Source organism: Bufo gargarizans, chromosome 10 (genome assembly GCF_014858855.1).
Source record: "Bufo gargarizans isolate SCDJY-AF-19 chromosome 10, ASM1485885v1, whole genome shotgun sequence".
NCBI classification, from domain to species: Eukaryota; Metazoa; Chordata; class Amphibia; order Anura; family Bufonidae; genus Bufo; species Bufo gargarizans.
The window spans coordinates 1,780,349-1,798,835 of NC_058089.1; the positions used below are offsets into that span (position 1 = coordinate 1,780,349).

The 18,487-nt window shown below is 45.3% G+C and overlaps 1 protein-coding gene across 8 annotated transcripts in view; it reads left to right on the forward strand.

Annotated features, from left to right (window-relative positions):
* MICAL2 (microtubule associated monooxygenase, calponin and LIM domain containing 2) overlaps window positions 1-18,487 on the forward strand; it is a 194,812-nt gene that overhangs the window by 120,783 nt on the left and 55,542 nt on the right. For all 8 annotated transcript variants that reach the window (XM_044269544.1, XM_044269540.1, XM_044269545.1 and 5 more), the window contains 2 exons: window positions 10,711-10,882; window positions 11,273-11,430. In XM_044269544.1, the coding sequence (XP_044125479.1) occupies window positions 10,711-10,882; window positions 11,273-11,430 (330 nt within the window). The remainder of the gene's footprint in view (window positions 1-10,710; window positions 10,883-11,272; window positions 11,431-18,487) is intronic.

The following is an 18,487-nucleotide window of genomic DNA, read 5'->3' on the forward strand; positions in this document are numbered from 1 at the left end:
GACCAAAGAGCCCACAGAATGGCGTCTGATCCGTCCCTCCACACCGCGCCGTATCTTGAGGATTGCAGACCCATTTAAGTCAATAGGTCCGCATTCGTGATACGGGATTCACAGACAGTCTATGGTCGTGTATGGACCCTTAGGCCTCATGCACACGACCTTATGTATTTGGCTGTCCTCAAAAAAGGGATCCGCAAAAAATACGGATTACGTCCATGTGTTGGCCCCTAATAGAACAGTCCTATCCTTGTCCGTAATGCGACAATAATAGGACATGTTCAATTTTTTTGTGGAATGCAAATACGGACACAGAATGCACACGGAGTAACTTCCGTTTTATTTATTTTTTTGCGGACTCATCGAAATGAATGGTTCCGTATATGGGCCGAAAAAAAAAAAAGAACGGACATGGAAAGAAAATACGTTTGTGTGCGTGAGGTCTTAAAGTAAGATTTGTACACTGCGGGAAAAGTGTGAAGCAGGCCCAAATATGGCAGCCGAGAGATGCGAGCTTGTAGAATCCGTGTGATTCCCGCACCCCCTGCGATGAACCCCGCTCTAAACATTGGGGGACAGTGCGCTGCAGATGCATCCAGTCTCCGCAGACAGACAGATACATCTCCCTTGCACTGATACAATGTTGCAAACTGTCACTACCCAAACTGAAAAGCGAACCCCAGAAGTGTGACAAATAAGGGGTACAGCGATAGCGGTCACACCCAGCCCTGGCGCTGGGGGGGCTGAATGACCCCTCTGCCACATCAGACAGTATTATAGAGGACACTTGGTAAATGAAGGGGTCTTCTTTCCGATTTTGCATACAAGTTATGCATCCAGCAGACCCTCACCTGCAGAAGGGCAGACACTATCAATGCTACCAGGGCGGGCAGCAGGCGTCCTCCTCCTCCGACCCCTCAAACACCCACCGTCGCCTCCTTTCTGATTTTGGCACCAGCAGGAAGGAGGTAGGATGGTGTTTCCATCCACTGGTGGCAAGCAGAGCTCTTGAAATGGTGAGGAATTGTAACAGAACTTTTTACTGTAGAATGGTAACTGTTAAATACAGCACAGGGGCCTGATATCTGAAGGGGCCCCCATGTGAGCACGGATCCATTCCGGGCCCCCAGCCCCCATGCCGAGTAGGAGCCCCACTCAATAAGGAGAGAAAGTTAGATCTACAGTAAACTGGTAGCAGAACAAACAGAGTAAAGCGAGCGGAACCGGCCCTGGGATTTCTCGCCCAGCGGCCATGAATGGGACTTTTGTTAGAACCGCGGCCCGAAAACACAAGACGTAAAAATAACTTTTCCTAATTCTTTGATCTTTTCTACATTCTTTGGAGCGGCGGGCGGCGTCCTGTGCGTGGAATCGGGCTGCGACATTGTCACAGATGCTCGGCTCAGAAATAGTTGTCTGACTTGCGTCCAGAGGAGACGCGAGGTCCGGGCGGTGAGCGCACCGCCAGCGCGCAGGACACAAGCGATTACTGGCCTCTTGGCTGTCATTAGCTCCTTGGAAGGAATGTCATGTTCGCAGAGCTGGCGGGAAGAGGCAAATGTGACTTAGCGGCATCTCTGGATTAACACCGCAGCGGCCAGCTGGGGCATTCGCAGACCTCTTGGCACCGCACTCCTGTCACCCGATATCGATGTGTGGGAATCTTCTACATGAGCAGCGAATGCAGAGTGACAACCACGTGCATCCCTGGTGGGTGACCACGGCTCCAGTGCATGTAGATGCAGCCACGGACGGACTCGCCATATGTGCTGCAGAGAAAAAGAACAAAGACGCCTGAGGGCGCTGCCATGTCACGCGTCGGCGCTCTCTGTGGGGCGCACTGTTGTCAAACTGAAGAGGATGTGGCCACAATGTAACCTGACACGAGGGTGACCTGAACGAGGCTTTCTCATGGGCCCTGAAAGCTATAGGCCCCGTTCACACAGCGAGTTTTCCGTGCGGGTGCAATGCGTGACGCGAACACATAGCGCCTGCACTGAATCCGGACCCATTCATTTCAATGAAGCATTTTTTTTTCATGCAACAGTTCTGCGTTGTGTGAAAATCGCAGCATGTTTTATAGTCAGCGTTTTTCGCGCAGCCCTGGCCCCATAGAAGTGAATGGGGCTCCAGTGAAAAACGCATCACATCCGGAAGCAAGTGCGGACGCAATGTGTTTTTCACTGATGGTTACTAAGAGATGTTGTTTGTAAACCTTTAGTTTTTAATCACGTGAGTGAAAAACGCATCAAAACGCATCGCACCTGTGCGGAAAAAACGGAACAAATGAGCGCAATCGCAGACCAAACTGACTGAACTTGCAAACTGGTGTGAGTTTCACTGAACACATCCGGACCTAATCCGTCACGCTCGTGTGAAAGAGCCCATAGGGCCACATCACAGTTCTGTAATCAACCTGCTGGGAGTTGTAGTTGCACTGCGCCTGTGGTGACACCTTGGTGCCATAGTACTATCCCGTATATGGCAGACGCAGAGACATGAGCCGTTCCTGCGCCCAATAACTTCTGCCCTTGTCGGGGAATATACGGCAAATTAATAATCTGTTCCCGGCGGAGCTCTGCAGAGATGGAAACGGGAATTACGCAGATTTCTTGGACATATTTTTCAAAGTTAAAAACTCCCATCTATTATACCGTACCCCTCCCCCCTCACAGCAAGTGTTTTCTAGCGACCGCCTCTTTATGGGAGGGAAAAGGGTTAGGCCTCATGCACACGGCCATTGTTTTGGTCCGCACACGAGACGCAGTTTTTGTGGTTCGGGTGCGGACCCATTCACTTCAATGGGGCCGCATCCGTTGTCCGCAAAATAAATATAACCTGTCCTAGTCTTGTCCACATATCAATGACTGTCCGCGCCGTCCTGCAAATTGTGGAACGCACACGGGCACTATCCCTGTTTTGCGGATCCGCGATTTGTGGATTCCAAAACACACAATGGCCTTAAAATGTTGGTAAACACTGATTGATGTCCAAGTCGTTGGGCGGCGCTGGCAGAGCAGTGATGTAGCGCTCAGCTCCAGCTTTCCCAGAGTCCTGAATGGCAGATTCTCTATATACAGTACAGGGACGGGACTCTAGGGGGCGCAGCGGAGGGCCCTGGGGCCTATTTTTTCAAACTCTGTGCTGTCCCTCCATTATTCCTCTTGTAAATAATGAATATAGTCATAGCCGGTTGTACCGCTCCTCTGTCGGACCCTGAGGGGCACACCCATGTATATCCTGGAGGAATAACAGAGGCTCGCATGCCCCCACGGCCGGTTCTAATGGGGGTCCAGTTACAGATCAGACTTTTGATACAGTGACCAGGAAATCTTTCCCAAATGGCGGCCCATTTTAATTGCCCCAAAGCTGCTGTCAGCCGCCACTTCTGCCTCCCAGTTGTATACTTGCTGTTCAGGGTTCTGGATAAGGTTCTGTAAATCTCATCTAATATGCTGAGAGTAGTAGTCCTCTTTACCCTATGCCGGACTTTTGCTGTTCCTACCAGAACTGGTGGCACTTGCCCATGTGCCGTGTCAGATACTGAGCCCTAATCACAAGGAAGCCGCCATGCTTTTTCCACACAGGCTGAGGATTGCAGGTGCTCTGCTGCCCTCTGGTGGCGGAATACAGAGTCGGCAACAAGTAATAAGCGACTTTTAGTTTTTTTTAAGAATCATCACTTTTGAATAATTTGAGGCGTCCCCTGCATTTACTCATCAGTCATTATTACCACGTATTCATCTCCCAGCAGCAGCGCCATTTCTCCCATAGACCGTATCGCTTACACGCCTCATCCACCCGCTGGAGCTGGTTTTTCCTATTTGCGCCCATGTCCTGACTACTATAGTATTTATCTGGGTGCAGTATGACCCTGTCAGTGGGCACTATATAGCAGTATTTATCTGGGTGCAGTATGATCCTGTCAGTGGGCACTATATAGCAGTATTTATCTGGGTGCAGTATGATCCTGTCAGTGGGCACTATATAGCAGTATTTATCTGGGCGCAGTGTGACCCTGTCAGTGGGCACTATATAGCAGTATTTATCTGGGTGCAGTATGATCCTGTCAGTGGGCACTATATAGCAGTATATATCTGGGTGTGGTATGACCCTGTCAGTGGGCACTATATAGCAGTATTTATCTGGGCGCAGTATGGCCCTGTCAGTGGGCACTATATAGCAGTATTTATCTGGGCACAGTGTGACCCTGTCAGTGGGCACTATATAGCAGTATTTATCTGGGCGCAGTATGACCCTGTCAGTGGGCACTATATAGCAGTATTTATCTGGGTGTGGTATGACCCTGTCAGTGGGCACTATATAGCAGTATTTATCTGGGCGCAGTATGACCCTGTCAGTAGGCACTATATAGCAGTATTTATCTGGGCGCAGTATGACCCTGTCAGTGGGCACTATATAGCAGTATATATCTGGGCACAGTATGACCCTGTCAGTGGGCACTATATAGCAGGATTTATCTGGGCGCAGTATGGCCCTGTCAGTGGGCACTATATAGCAGTATATATCTGGGTGCAGTATGACCCTGTCAGTGGGCACTATATAGCAGTATTTATCTGGGTGTGGTATGACCCTGTCAGTGGGCACTATATAGCAGTATTTATCTGGGCGCAGTATGACCCTGTCAGTAGGCACTATATAGCAGTATTTATCTGGGCGCAGTGTGACCCTGTCAGTGGGCACTATATAGCAGTATATATCTGGGCACAGTATGACCCTGTCAGTGGGCACTATATAGCAGTATATATCTGGGCGCAGTATGACCCTGTCAGTGGGCACTATATAGCAGTATATCTGGGCACAGTATGACCCTGTCAGTGGGCACTATATAGCAGTATATATCTGGGCACAGTATGACCCTGTCAGTGGGCACTATATAGCAGTATATATCTGGGCGCAGTATGACCCTGTCAGTGGGCACTATATAGCAGTATTTATCTGGGCGTAGTATGACCCTGTCAGTGGGCACTATATAGCAGTATATATCTGGGTGCAGTATGACCCTGTCAGTGAGCACTATATAGCAGTATATATCTGGGCACAGTATGACCCTGTCAGTGGGCACTATATAGCAGTATATATCTGGGCGCAGTATGACCCTGTCAGTGGGCACTATATAGCAGTATTTATCTGGGCGCAGTATGACCCTGTCAGTGAGCACTATATAGCAGTATATATCTGGGCACAGTATGACCCTGTCAGTGGGCACTATATAGCAGTATATATCTGGGCGCAGTATGACCCTGTCAGTGGGCACTATATAGCAGTATTTATCTGGGCGTAGTATGACCCTGTCAGTGGGCACTATATAGCAGTATTTATCTGGGCACAGTGTGACCCTGTCAGTGAGCACTATATAGCAGTATTTATCTGGGCGCAGTATGACCCTGTCAGTGAGCACTATATAGCAGTATTTATCTGGGCACAGTGTGACCCTGTCAGTGGGCAATATAAAGCAGTATATATCTGGGTGCAGTATGACCCTGTCAGTGAGCACTATATAGCAGTATTTATCTGGGCGCAGTATGACCCTGTCAGTGGGCACTATATAGCAGTATTTATCTGGGCGCAGTATGACCCTGTCAGTGGGCACTATATAACAGTATTTATCTGGGCGCAGTATGACCCTGTCAGTGGGCACTATATAGCAGTATTTATCTGGGCACAGTGTGACCCTGTCAGTGGGCACTATAAAGCAGTATATATCTGGGCGCAGTATGACCCTGTCAGTGGGCACTATAAAGCAGTATATATCTGGGCGCAGTATGACCCTGTCAGTGGGCACTATATAGCAGTATTTATCTGGGCGCAGTGTGACCCTGTCAGTAAGCACTATGTAGCAGTATTTATCTGGGCGCAGTGTGACCCTGTCAGTGGGCACTATATAGCAGTATTTATCTGGCACAGTATGACCCTGTCAGTGGGCACTATATAGCAGTATTTATCTGGGCACAGTATGACCCTGTCAGTGGGCACTATGTAGCAGTATTTATCTGGGCGCAGTGTGACCCTGTCAGTGGGCACTATGTAGCAGTATTTATCTGGGCGCAGTGTGACCCTGTCAGTGGGCACTATATAGCAGGATTTATCTGGGCGCAGTATGACCCTGTCAGTGGGCACTATATAGCAGTATTTATCTGGGCTCAGTATGACCCTGTCAGTGAGCACTATATAGCAGTATTTATCTGGGCGCAGTGTGACCCTGTCAGTGGGCACTATAAAGCAGTATATATCTGGGCGCAGTATGACCCTGTCAGTGGGCACTATATAGCAGTATTTATCTGGGCGCAGTATGACCCTGTCAGTGGGCACTATATAGCAGTATTTATCTGGGCGCAGTGTGACCCTGTCAGTGGGCACTATAAAGCAGTATATATCTGGGCGCAGTATGACCCTGTCAGTGGGCACTATATAGCAGTATTTATCTGGGCGCAGTATGACCCTGTCAGTGGGCACTATGTAGCAGTATTTATCTGGGCGCAGTATGACCCTGTCAGTGGGCACTATATAGCAGTATTTATCTGGGCGCAGTGTGACCCTGTCAGTGGGCACTATAAAGCAGTATATATCTGGGCGCAGTATGACCCTGTCAGTGGGCACTATATAGCAGTATTTATCTGGGCGCAGTATGACCCTGTCAGTGGGCACTATATAGCAGTATTTATCTGGGCGCAGTGTGACCCTGTCAGTGGGCACTATATAGCAGTATTTATCTGGGCGCAGTGTGACCCTGTCAGTAAGCACTATGTAGCAGTATTTATCTGGGCGCAGTGTGACCCTGTCAGTGGGCACTATATAGCAGTATATATCTGGCACAGTATGACCCTGTCAGTGGGCACTATATAGCAGTATTTATCTGGCACAGTATGACCCTGTCAGTGGGCACTATGTAGCAGTATTTATCTGGGCGCAGTGTGACCCTGTCAGTGGGCACTATATAGCAGTATTTATCTGGGCACAGTATGACCCTGTCAGTGGGCACTATGTAGCAGTATTTATCTGGGCGCAGTGTGACCCTGTCAGTGGGCACTATGTAGCAGTATTTATCTGGGCGCAGTGTGACCCTGTCAGTGGGCACTATATAGCAGGATTTATCTGGGCGCAGTATGACCCTGTCAGTGGGCACTATATAGCAGTATTTATCTGGGCGCAGTATGACCCTGTCAGTGAGCACTATATAGCAGTATTTATCTGGGCGCAGTGTGACCCTGTCAGTGGGCACTATAAAGCAGTATATATCTGGGCGCAGTATGACCCTGTCAGTGGGCACTATATAGCAGTATTTATCTGGGCGCAGTATGACCCTGTCAGTGGGCACTATATAGCAGTATTTATCTGGGCGCAGTGTGACCCTGTCAGTGGGCACTATAAAGCAGTATATATCTGGGCGCAGTATGACCCTGTCAGTGGGCACTATATAGCAGTATTTATCTGGGCGCAGTATGACCCTGTCAGTGGGCACTATGTAGCAGTATTTATCTGGGCGCAGTATGACCCTGTCAGTGGGCACTATATAGCAGTATTTATCTGGGCGCAGTGTGACCCTGTCAGTGGGCACTATAAAGCAGTATATATCTGGGCGCAGTATGACCCTGTCAGTGGGCACTATATAGCAGTATTTATCTGGGCGCAGTATGACCCTGTCAGTGGGCACTATATAGCAGTATTTATCTGGGCGCAGTGTGACCCTGTCAGTGGGCACTATATAGCAGTATTTATCTGGGCGCAGTGTGACCCTGTCAGTAAGCACTATGTAGCAGTATTTATCTGGGCGCAGTGTGACCCTGTCAGTGGGCACTATATAGCAGTATATATCTGGGTGTAGAATGACCCTGTCAGTAGGCACTATATAGCAGTATATATCTGGGCGCAGTGTGACCCTGTCAGTGGGCACTATATAGCAGGATTTATCTGGGCGCAGTGTGACCCTGTCAGTGGGCACTATATAGCAGGATTTATCTGGGCGCATTATGACCCTGTCAGTGGGCACTATATAGCAGGATTTATCTGGGCGCATTATGACCCTGTCAGTGGGCACTATATAGCAGTATTTATCTGGACGCGGTATGACCCTGTCAGTGGGCACTATATAGCAGGATTTATCTGGGCGCAGTATGGCCCTGTCAGTGGGCACTATATAGCAGTATATATCTGGGTGCAGTATGACCCTGTCAGTGGGCACTATATAGCAGTATTTATCTGGGTGCAGTGTGACCCTGTCGGTGGGCACTATATAGCAGTATATATCTGGGCGCAGTATGACCCTGTCATTTGCTAAAGTGAGAGGACCCCTTTAACAGGGACTGTGTGAGAAGGAACCCAGAGCAGCACCGACGATACTGGTTCTGTCTTATCAGTTGTGGGGTCCATAGCATTAGAAAATAAAAACATCCAGTCCATGTGCGGTACAGGCTTCCTGAACCCCCTATTCTAGTAAATGGGACGTAAAACCTGTCGAGGCACAACCTCAGAAACATCACATTAGTACATGACGGGATTATCACCATACAGGAATAGCGGAGTATGAAATCTCGAGGATTTTGGAGACTGTCCAGCCTTAGATTTCTATATTTCTTTTCTTGTGCTGATGATTTAACAAGGTCTTATTAAAATATTATGTTACCAAAGACTCATCCCGAGAGCAGAGAGCGACCTGAGAGGTCTGAGTGTATCACTTAAAGGGCAACTCCAGCGCTAATATCCATGCTACTGTCTATAGGAGCAGTATTATAGCAGTTATATTCCTGTACATAGGAGCAGTATTATAGTAGTTATATTCTAGTACATAGGAGCAGTATTATAGTAGTTATATTCTTGTACATAGGAGCAGTATTATAGTAGTTATATTCTTGTACATAGGAGCAGTATTATAGTAGTTATATTCTTCTACATAGGAGCAGTATTATAGTAGTTATATTCTTGTACATAGGAGCAGTATTATAGTAGTTATATTCTTGTACATAGGAGCAGTATTATAGTAGTTATATTCTTGTACATAGGAGCAGTATTATAGTAGTTATATTCTTGTACATAGGAGCAGTATTATAGTAGTTATATTCTTGTACATAGGAGGCAGTATTATAGTAGTTATATTCTTGTACATGGGAGCAGTATTATAGCAGTTATATTCTTGTACATAGGATGCAGTATTATAGTAGTTATATTCTTGTACATAGGAGCAGTATTATAGTAGTTATATTCTTGTACAGAGGAGCAGTATTATAGTAGTTATATTCCTGTACATAGGAGGCAGTATTATAGTAGTTATATTCTTGTACATGGGAGCAGTATTATAGTAGTTATATTCCTGTACATAGGAGCAGTATTATAGTAGTTATATTCCTGTACATAGGAGGCAGTATTATAGTAGTTATATTCTTGTACATAGGAGGCAGTATTATAGTAGTTATATTCCTGTACATAGGAGGCAGTATTATAGTAGTTATATTCTTGTACATTGGAGCAGTATTATAGTAGTTATATTCCTGTACATAGGAGCAGTATTATAGTAGTTATATTCCTGTACATAGGAGGCAGTATTATAGTAGTTATATTCTTGTACATAGGAGGCAGTATTATAGTAGTTATATTCCTGTACATAGGAGGCAGTATTATAGTAGTTATATTCTTGTACATTGGAGCAGTATTATAGTAGTTATATTCCTGTACATAGGAGCAGTATTATAGTAGTTATATTCCTGTACATAGGAGCAGTATTATAGTAGTTATATTCCTGTACATAGGAGGCAGTATTATAGTAGTTATATTCTTGTACATAGGAGGCAGTATTATAGTAGTTATATTCCTGTACATAGGAGCAGTATTATAGTGGTTATATTCTTGTACATAGGAGCAGTATTATAGCGGTTATATTCCTGTACATAGGAGCAGTATTATAGTAGTTATATTCCTGTACATAGGAGCAGTATTATAGTAGTTATATTCTTGTACATAGGAGCAGTATTATAGTAGTTATATTCTTGTACATAGGAGCAGTATTATAGTAGTTATATTCTTGTACATAGAAGGCAGTATTATAGTAGTTATATTCTTGTACATAGGAGGCAGTATTATAGTAGTTATATTCCTGTACATAGGAGCAGTATTATAGTAGTTATATTCCTGTACATAGGAGGCAGTATTATAGTAGTTATATTCTTGTACATAGGAGGCAGTATTATAGTAGTTATATTCCTGTACATAGGAGCAGTATTATAGTGGTTATATTCTTGTACATAGGAGCAGTATTATAGCGGTTATATTCCTGTACATAGGAGCAGTATTATAGTAGTTATATTCCTGTACATAGGAGCAGTATTATAGTAGTTATATTCTTGTACATAGGAGCAGTATTATAGCAGTTATATTCTTGTACATAGGAGCAGTATTATAGTAGTTATATTCTTGTACATAGGAGCAGTATTATAGTAGTTATATTCCTGTACATAGGAGCAGTATTGTAGTAGTTATATTCTTGTACATAGGAGCAGTATTATAGCAGTTATATTCTTGTACATAGGAGGCAGTATTATAGTAGTTATATTCCTGTACATAGGAGCAGTATTGTAGTAGTTATATTCTTGTACATAGGAGGCAGTATTATAGTAGTTATATTCTTTCTTGATAAATTTAATTCACTGTGTCTTTGCTTTTATCTTATGTTAATAATCTTTTTTGGTGATGAATCTGCAGATGAACCATCTTCACCCAAGAAATCCCGGAGTGATTCATTCTTTAAGATTTTCAAGAGAAGAAGTTCATCTGTGTCTACGGAGTGGAAATCAGTCAGGATTGGCCCAGAGGAGGAGACGGCCGATAATAACCTGCTGGCCGTCCGTGTCATGGTGCTGAGCGATGAGAGCAGGTGACGTCCTGGGTGGCTTCTCACTTTTGAGTTACATTCCAAACAATTTCTTTTATTTGTCAGTAATGGGACCAGGGGGCAGATTATCAAATATCTTGGATTATGAGACTATTGTAGAAAACCGTCTATATTGTCAATCTCTAAGCGTTGACCGCTTCTAGAAAGTTACTGTCAGATGTTATAAAGCTGTGTGACCTTTGTAAAGGTTGTAACAATAGCCATATTAGTTGTCGCTCAGATTTTCCAGAACAGCTATAACTAAGACTAAATTTTTAACAAGGACTGGTGGAGATTTCTGTAATTTATTGGATTTTGAATATCGGATCAGCCCACAATGGTATCCATCTCCGGGTATCAGCACAGACTCATTGAAACTTCTCGTTATTTCAGCTCGGATGCAGAGAATCGCCCGGAGGAGAACCCTGGAAAGACACATCGCAGGAAATTGTCATCCCGGAAGAAGAAGAAGGAGTCTGCTCCCCTGGGAACCTCAGCGAGTCACAGGGAAGCGCAGGGGGATAGCGCTCACCCATCCAAAGCTACAGACGGTAAGTGACTTCCCAGAACTCGCCGTGGATGATGAGGGGAATATCGTCATCGGAGTCTTCACCATCAACACAGGACCATGGGATTGACTTTCCAGTTTTACACCAATTACTTACCATTTTCAAGATATCTGCTTGATGTCAGTGAATGGAAACATTTTCATTTACTCCCAGAACTAGAAAACCATTTAAACTTATATTTATCACAATTGAGGGTTCGTTACAATTATATCTAGTCTAGACAATCCTCTGTGACCCATCAGCAGCACAAATCTCTCTTTACTGTCCTAAAAGTTTGAACATTGTATCAGTGCAGGTGCAATGTATCTCTCTGGAGTCCAGCGATTACTTAGGCTACTTTCACACTTGCGGTAGCCTCTTGGAACAGCCTGCCGCATCCGTGCTACCGCAAGTCCACCGTGCCGCCGGAAGTCCACTCCGACCCATAACTATAATGGGGGCAGGCCGGAGGGGTCTTATAGTTATGGGGCCGGACTGGACTTCAGCCGGCACCGTGGACTTGCGGTGGCACGGATTCGGCAGGCTGTTCCCCCGCTGCAAGTGTTAAAGTAGCCTAGACCACCTTCACACTTGTGGCAGCCTTCTCCAATAGGCTGTTCCTGCGGGTGAACAGCCTGCCAGATCCGTGCTGAGTCCGCTACGGCCCCATTGACTATATAAGGGCGGGCTGGAGTTACGGCGGCAGCACGGCAAACATGCCGAGAGGTGGCCGGAATAAAATTACGACATTATAGTCAATGGGGCCAGAGCGGACCTTCCAGCTGCACGCGTGCACTAGCGGCAGCACGGATCCGGAAGGCTGTTCACCCGCCGAAACAACCTGCCGGAGAAGTCTGCAGCTAGTGTATAAGTAGGTGAGTAAGTATATATATGGAAGGCGCACTCACATCTGATGCTGCACCGGACAAATGGCGATAAGTTGGTTATATGTTTAGTTTATTTATTGATTATAGGTCACTGAGTATCAAGTACTACACAACCTCTCAACAAATATAAAGTAAAATTTTAACATAAATCCCCCCAAAAACAAACATAAAAAATAAAAATATATTAATCACACATGAGTATGTATGGATATATGACCATACAGTAAAGGTGTCGCTGGTTGTAGGATAAATAGTGACAAATACCGGTAAATATGTGTTTCTTAAAAACACCAAACATAAGCAGATATTAAATGTATTAAAAATGCTAAGAAAAACATTAAAAATGCATCTGTGTTTTAAATGCGTTTTGTTTAATTTTAGAAGATCCGCATATCTCCAATTAGCAATAAATGGTGGCACATAGTGAGGTAGAATGGCGGAGTGTAGGGTACAGATATCACAGGGGTTCAGGGGAACTTTATATCAATTCCCCATACATAGAGCGAATGTTTCCTAATCGCCTACAGCATAGAATAAAAAATAAAAATAGGAAGACAAATTGCATTATAGATCAACTGCAGTGAAATCATATAAGTAGCTTCATTGCGGTATCTATTTCATCCCAGTTGGGGTTCGGTGAGGTATCATATAAACCGCCGATTCAATGCATGCAAAATAGTTCCTTATACAGGTCCTTCTCAAATAATTAGCATATTGTGATAAAGTTCATTATTTTCTGTAATGTGCTGATAAACATTAGACTTTCATATATTTTAGGTTCATTACACACAACTGAAGGAGTTCAAGCCTTTTATTGTTTTAATATTGATGATTTTGGCCACAGCTCATGAAAACCCAAATTTCCTATCTCAAAAAATTAGCATATTTCATCCGACCAATAGAAGAAAAGTGTTTTTAATACAAAAAAAAGTCAACCTTCAAATAATTATGTTCAGTTATGCACTCAATACTTGGTTGGGAATCCTTTTGCAGAAATGACTGCTTCAATGCCGCGTGGCATGGAGGCAATCAGCCTGTGGCACTGCTGAGGTGTTATGGAGGCCCAGGATGCTTCAATGCGGCGTGGCATGGAGGCAATCAGCCTGTGGCACTGCTGAGGTGTTATGGAGGCCCAGGATGCTTCAATGCCGCGTGGCATGGAGGCAATCAGCCTGTGGCACTGCTGAGGTGTTATGGAGGCCCAGGAGGCTTCAATGCGGCGTGGCATGGAGGCAATCAGCCTGTGGCATTGCTGAGGTGTTATGGAGGCCCAGGAGGCTTCACTGTGGCGTGGCATGGAGGCAATCAGCCTGTGGCACTGCTGAGGTGTTATGGAGGCCCAGGAGGCTTCAATGCGGCGTGGCATGGAGGCAATCAGCCTGTGGCACTGCTGAGGTGTTATGGAGGCCCAGGAGGCTTCAATGCGGCGTGGCATGGAGGCAATCAGCCTGTGGCACTGCTGAGGTGTTATGGAGGCCCAGGATGCTTCACTGCGGCGTAGCATGGAGGCAATCGGCCTGTGGCACTGCTGAGGTGTTATGGAGGCCCAGGAGGCTTCAATGCGGCGTGGCATGGAGGCAATCAGCCTGTGGCACTGCTGAGGTGTTATGGAGGCCCAGGATGCTTCACTGCGGCGTGGCATGGAGGCAATCAGCCTGTGGCACTGCTGAGGTGTTATGGAGGCCCAGGATGCTTCACTGCGGCGTGGCATGGAGGCAATCGGCCTGTGGCACTGCTGAGGTGTTATGGAGGCCCAGGATGCTTCAATGCGGCGTGGCATGGAGGCAATCAGCCTGTGGCACTGCTGAGGTGTTATGGAGGCCCAGGAGGCTTCAATGCGGCGTGGCATGGAGGCAATCAGCCTGTGGCACTGCTGAGGTGTTATGGAGGCCTAGGAGGCTTCAATGCGGCGTGGCATGGAGGCAATCAGCCTGTGGCACTGCTGAGGTGTTATGGAGGCCCAGGAGGCTTCGATAGCGGCCTTAAGCTCATCCAGAGTGTTGGGTCTTGCGTCTCTCAACTTTCTCTTCCCAATATCCCACAGATTCTCTATGGGGTTCAGGTCAGGAGAGTTGGCAGGCCAGTTGAGCCCAGTAATACCATGGTCAGTAAACCAGTTACCAGTGGTGTTGGCGCTGTGAGCAGGTGCCAGGTCGTGCTGAAAAATGACATCTTCATCTCCATAAAGCTTTTCAGCAGATGGAAGCATGAAGTGCTCCACAATCTCCTGATAGCGGCTGCATTGACCCTGCCCTTGATAAAACACAGTGGACCAACACCAGCAGCTGACGTGGCCCCCAGACCATCACTGACTGTGGGTACCTGACACTGGACTTCAGCCATTTTGGCATTTCCCTCTCCCCAGTCTCCTCCAGACTCTGGCACCTTGATTTCCGAATGACATGCAACAGTCCAGTGCTGCTTCTCTGTAGCCCAGGTCAGGCGCTTCTGCCGCTGTTTCTGGGGAATGCGGCACCTGTAGCCCATTTCCTGCACACGCCTGCACACGGGGGCTCTGGATGTCTCTACTCCAGACTCAGTCCACTGCTTCCGCAGGTCCCCCAAGGTCTGGAATCGGCTCCTTCTCCACAATCTTCCTCAGGGTCCGGTCACCTCTTCTCGTTGTGCAGCGTTTTCTGCCACACTTTTTCCTTCCCACAGACTTCCCACTGAGGTGCCTTGATACAGCGCTCTGGGAACAGCCTATTCCTTCAGACATGTCTTTCTGTGTCTTACCCTCCTGCTTGAGGGGTCAATGATGGCCTTCTGGACAGCAGTCAGGTCGGCAGTCTGACCCATGATTGCCGTTTGGAGTAATGAACCAGGCTGGGAGTTTGTAAAAGCCTCAGGAATCTTTTGCAGGTGTTTAGAGGTAATTAGTTGATTCAGATGATTAGGTTAATAGCTCGTTTAGAGAACCTTTTCATGATATGCTAATTTTTAGAGATAGGAATTTTGGGTTTTCATGAGCTGTAGCCAAAATCATCAATATTAAAGCAATAAAAGGCTTGAACTCCTTCAGTTGTGTGTAATGAATCTACAATATATGAAAGTCTAATGTTTATCAGCACATTACAGAAAATAATGAACTTTATCACAATATGCTAATTTTTTGAGAAGGACCTGTATATAGCAAAAATAGGAATAATGCTGGTAGTATGAAGATAATGTATAATTATCATCAGTTCAAAACATGACCATTCACTTCAATTAATACCGCATATTTGGCATGAAACAATTCAACAACTACAATTTGTTTTATATATTTGTAATAGAAAATGGGATATCCCAGAGTTTTATATGAAGATTAACCATTATATAAAAAACTAGAACCGATTTAATACAAAAGAGTAAATTTGAGTAAATAAAACACAAGAAACACATGCAAATCGCATCAAAAACGCAGATGTGTTTTTTGTATTTTTAATTGTTTCACAATTATTATTATTATTATTATTGTTTTTATTTATGTTATTTTGGAAAATGAACATTACAGACGCTCAGCAAAGATCCAATCCGATCCAATTTCCTACTGTTGAAATTTCCATTCCGGTCCAGAGTCCTATGAAGACTCAACCTGATAAATACTTCACCTTTTTGGAAGGATTACTTAAAGACTCCTACTCGTGGCATTAGGTAACTGTGAGCCACTGAAGACGGAGCAGGGATTAGCTCCGAAACGCGTTTGGCAGTGATGTAACCCCTTATATCACTGGATGTATGGAGCAACAATGATGTAAAATATGAACATTTCCAATTGAACCGGGTGTCATCAGGATAGTTCGCTGAACCACCACAAATGTAACACGTGGGACGCCACGTGATACGCTGGGGAACACGTGACACGCCGAAACCAGACCGTTAGATAAGGTAACATACATCTCTGGCGGAGAGTGGAACACAAAGGCGCCTACCAGCGACCACCAATGCAGAAGCCAACAATACGAAATAAAACCAAACTGATATAACTATACCGATTATATCTGAATATACGTATTGGGACCAACCATCTCACCACCGATAATTATACTTTATCTTCATACTACCAGCATTATTCCATCTTGGTGCAACCCCCCTATTTTTGCTATATATAAGGAACTGTTTTGCATGCACTAAATCGGCGGTTTATATGATACCTCACCGAACCCCATCTAACTCAGTGAATCGGGATGAAATAGATACTTACCGCAATGAAGCTACTTATATGATTTCACTGCAGTTGATCTATAATGCAATTTGTCTTCCTATTTTTATTTTTTATTCTATGCTGTAGGTGATTAGGAAACATTCGCTCTATGTATGAGGAGTTCCCCTGAACCCCTGTGATATCTGTACCCTACACTCCGCCATTCTACCTCACTATGTGCCACCATTTATTGCTAATTGGAGATATGCGGATCTTCTAAAATTAAACAAATCGCATTTAAAACACAGATGCATTTTTAAGGTTTTTCTTCGCATTTTTAATACATTTAATATCTGCTTATTTTTTGTGTTTTTAAGAAACACTGCATTTACCGGTATTTGTCACTATTTATCCGACACCTTTACTGTATGAAAACACACACAAAAAAAAGGGAAGACAGCACTACTTACTGAAGACATTCAGTAAGTCCATTCTGTGGCGGTGCCTGCAGTGTTGGGTCCCGGCCTGTTGGACCCCAAAGTAGCAAACAAGTAGACGGTACCGCGACCCTCCAAATCTTCAAAGGATTTCCATATTTATGTGAGGCAAGCTGCTTGTCTGGTGAAAATAAATATGGAAATCATCTGAAGACTTGGAGGGCCGCCGGCCGCGGTACCTTCTACTTGTTTGCCCCGTTACTGTATCTTCACACATCGTTTGATTAATATATTTTTATTTTTTATGTTTGTTTTTGGGGGATTGATGTTAAATTTCACTTGAATCTGTTGAGAGGTTGTGTAGTACTTAATACTCAGTGACCTATAAGGAGTAAATAATGTGAACATATAATCAACTTATCGCCATTTGTTCGGTGCAGCATCAGATGTGCGCGCGCCTGTCATACATGTACTTACTGGCGAAGATAGTGCGCCTCTGTCCGTAATTCCAAACTAGTGAGCCGCTGTACCACTATTTTGATTTGCTAGTGTGAAAGTAGCCTGGATACATAGGCAGCAAACCCTCAGCTGTGGCAAGTAGTAGATCTGTACACATCCTCTACATGTAAGCAACAATATTTACATTCACTGACCGTAAGCAGAGATCGTGAATGACCATTGAAACGTCTAATAGACAGTTGCAGAACTTTACATTTTTCAGTATGCAACTTTAAACTTTTTGTTTTTGCTTTTTTTTGTTTTGTTTAAGGAGCGTCGGGACCTGCGATGGTGGTCAGATTTTCCTGGTCCACGCCGCTAGGTTCGTGCTCCATCACTCCGCGGAGGCCTCTGCAGGTCCCGGGTCATTCTGGAATCAACATCCTGTTGCTGGAGGTCACTTGACCGCTGCAGCTAATTACTGGCTGCAGCAGTTACCTGTCACCCATTCGGGGCGTGACGCAGTGATGTACCGCATGGGTGACGGGTCATGGCCAGTGGTTGGCTGCAGCGGTCATATGTCCTTCATCAGCAGGATGTTGATTTCTGAAAGATCGGGAACCTGTGGAAGCGGCTGTGGAGCCGGAATCCAGCGGCGGGGACCAGGTAAGTATAATCACCGCCACAGATCCGGCCGCTCTGTGAGGTCTGTAAAGATAAAAGTTTAAAGTTGCACAACCCCTTTAAGCTTTGTTTACATCACATTGGAACACCCCTTTAAGTGGAAATAAAGGGGATGTATAGTATATATAATGACACGGCCCACGTCGCTGTATGTGTTCATATCAGTCCCTGCCCCAAGAGGGGCTTGTATTCTAAGTCTCTCCTGCCTCTGCTATGTCAGTCATTATTATTCACACGTTTCCCTACAATCCAGATGTAACCGTATTGCGCTTTAGATGTGGAATGGCCACTGGTGCCCTCTAGCGGCTGCTTTATAGTATGACAAGGGCCGAATCATGGACTTTGATGATATTATTTGCATTTTGAAAAATGTGGAAGGTTTATAAAATATAAAAGTTTATCTTATGAGAAGCAGATACAAGGGAATATGTCCGGGCAGTGGGGCCAGATCTGTACCTGCCCCTCCACCCGAGCGCCCACAACCTCAC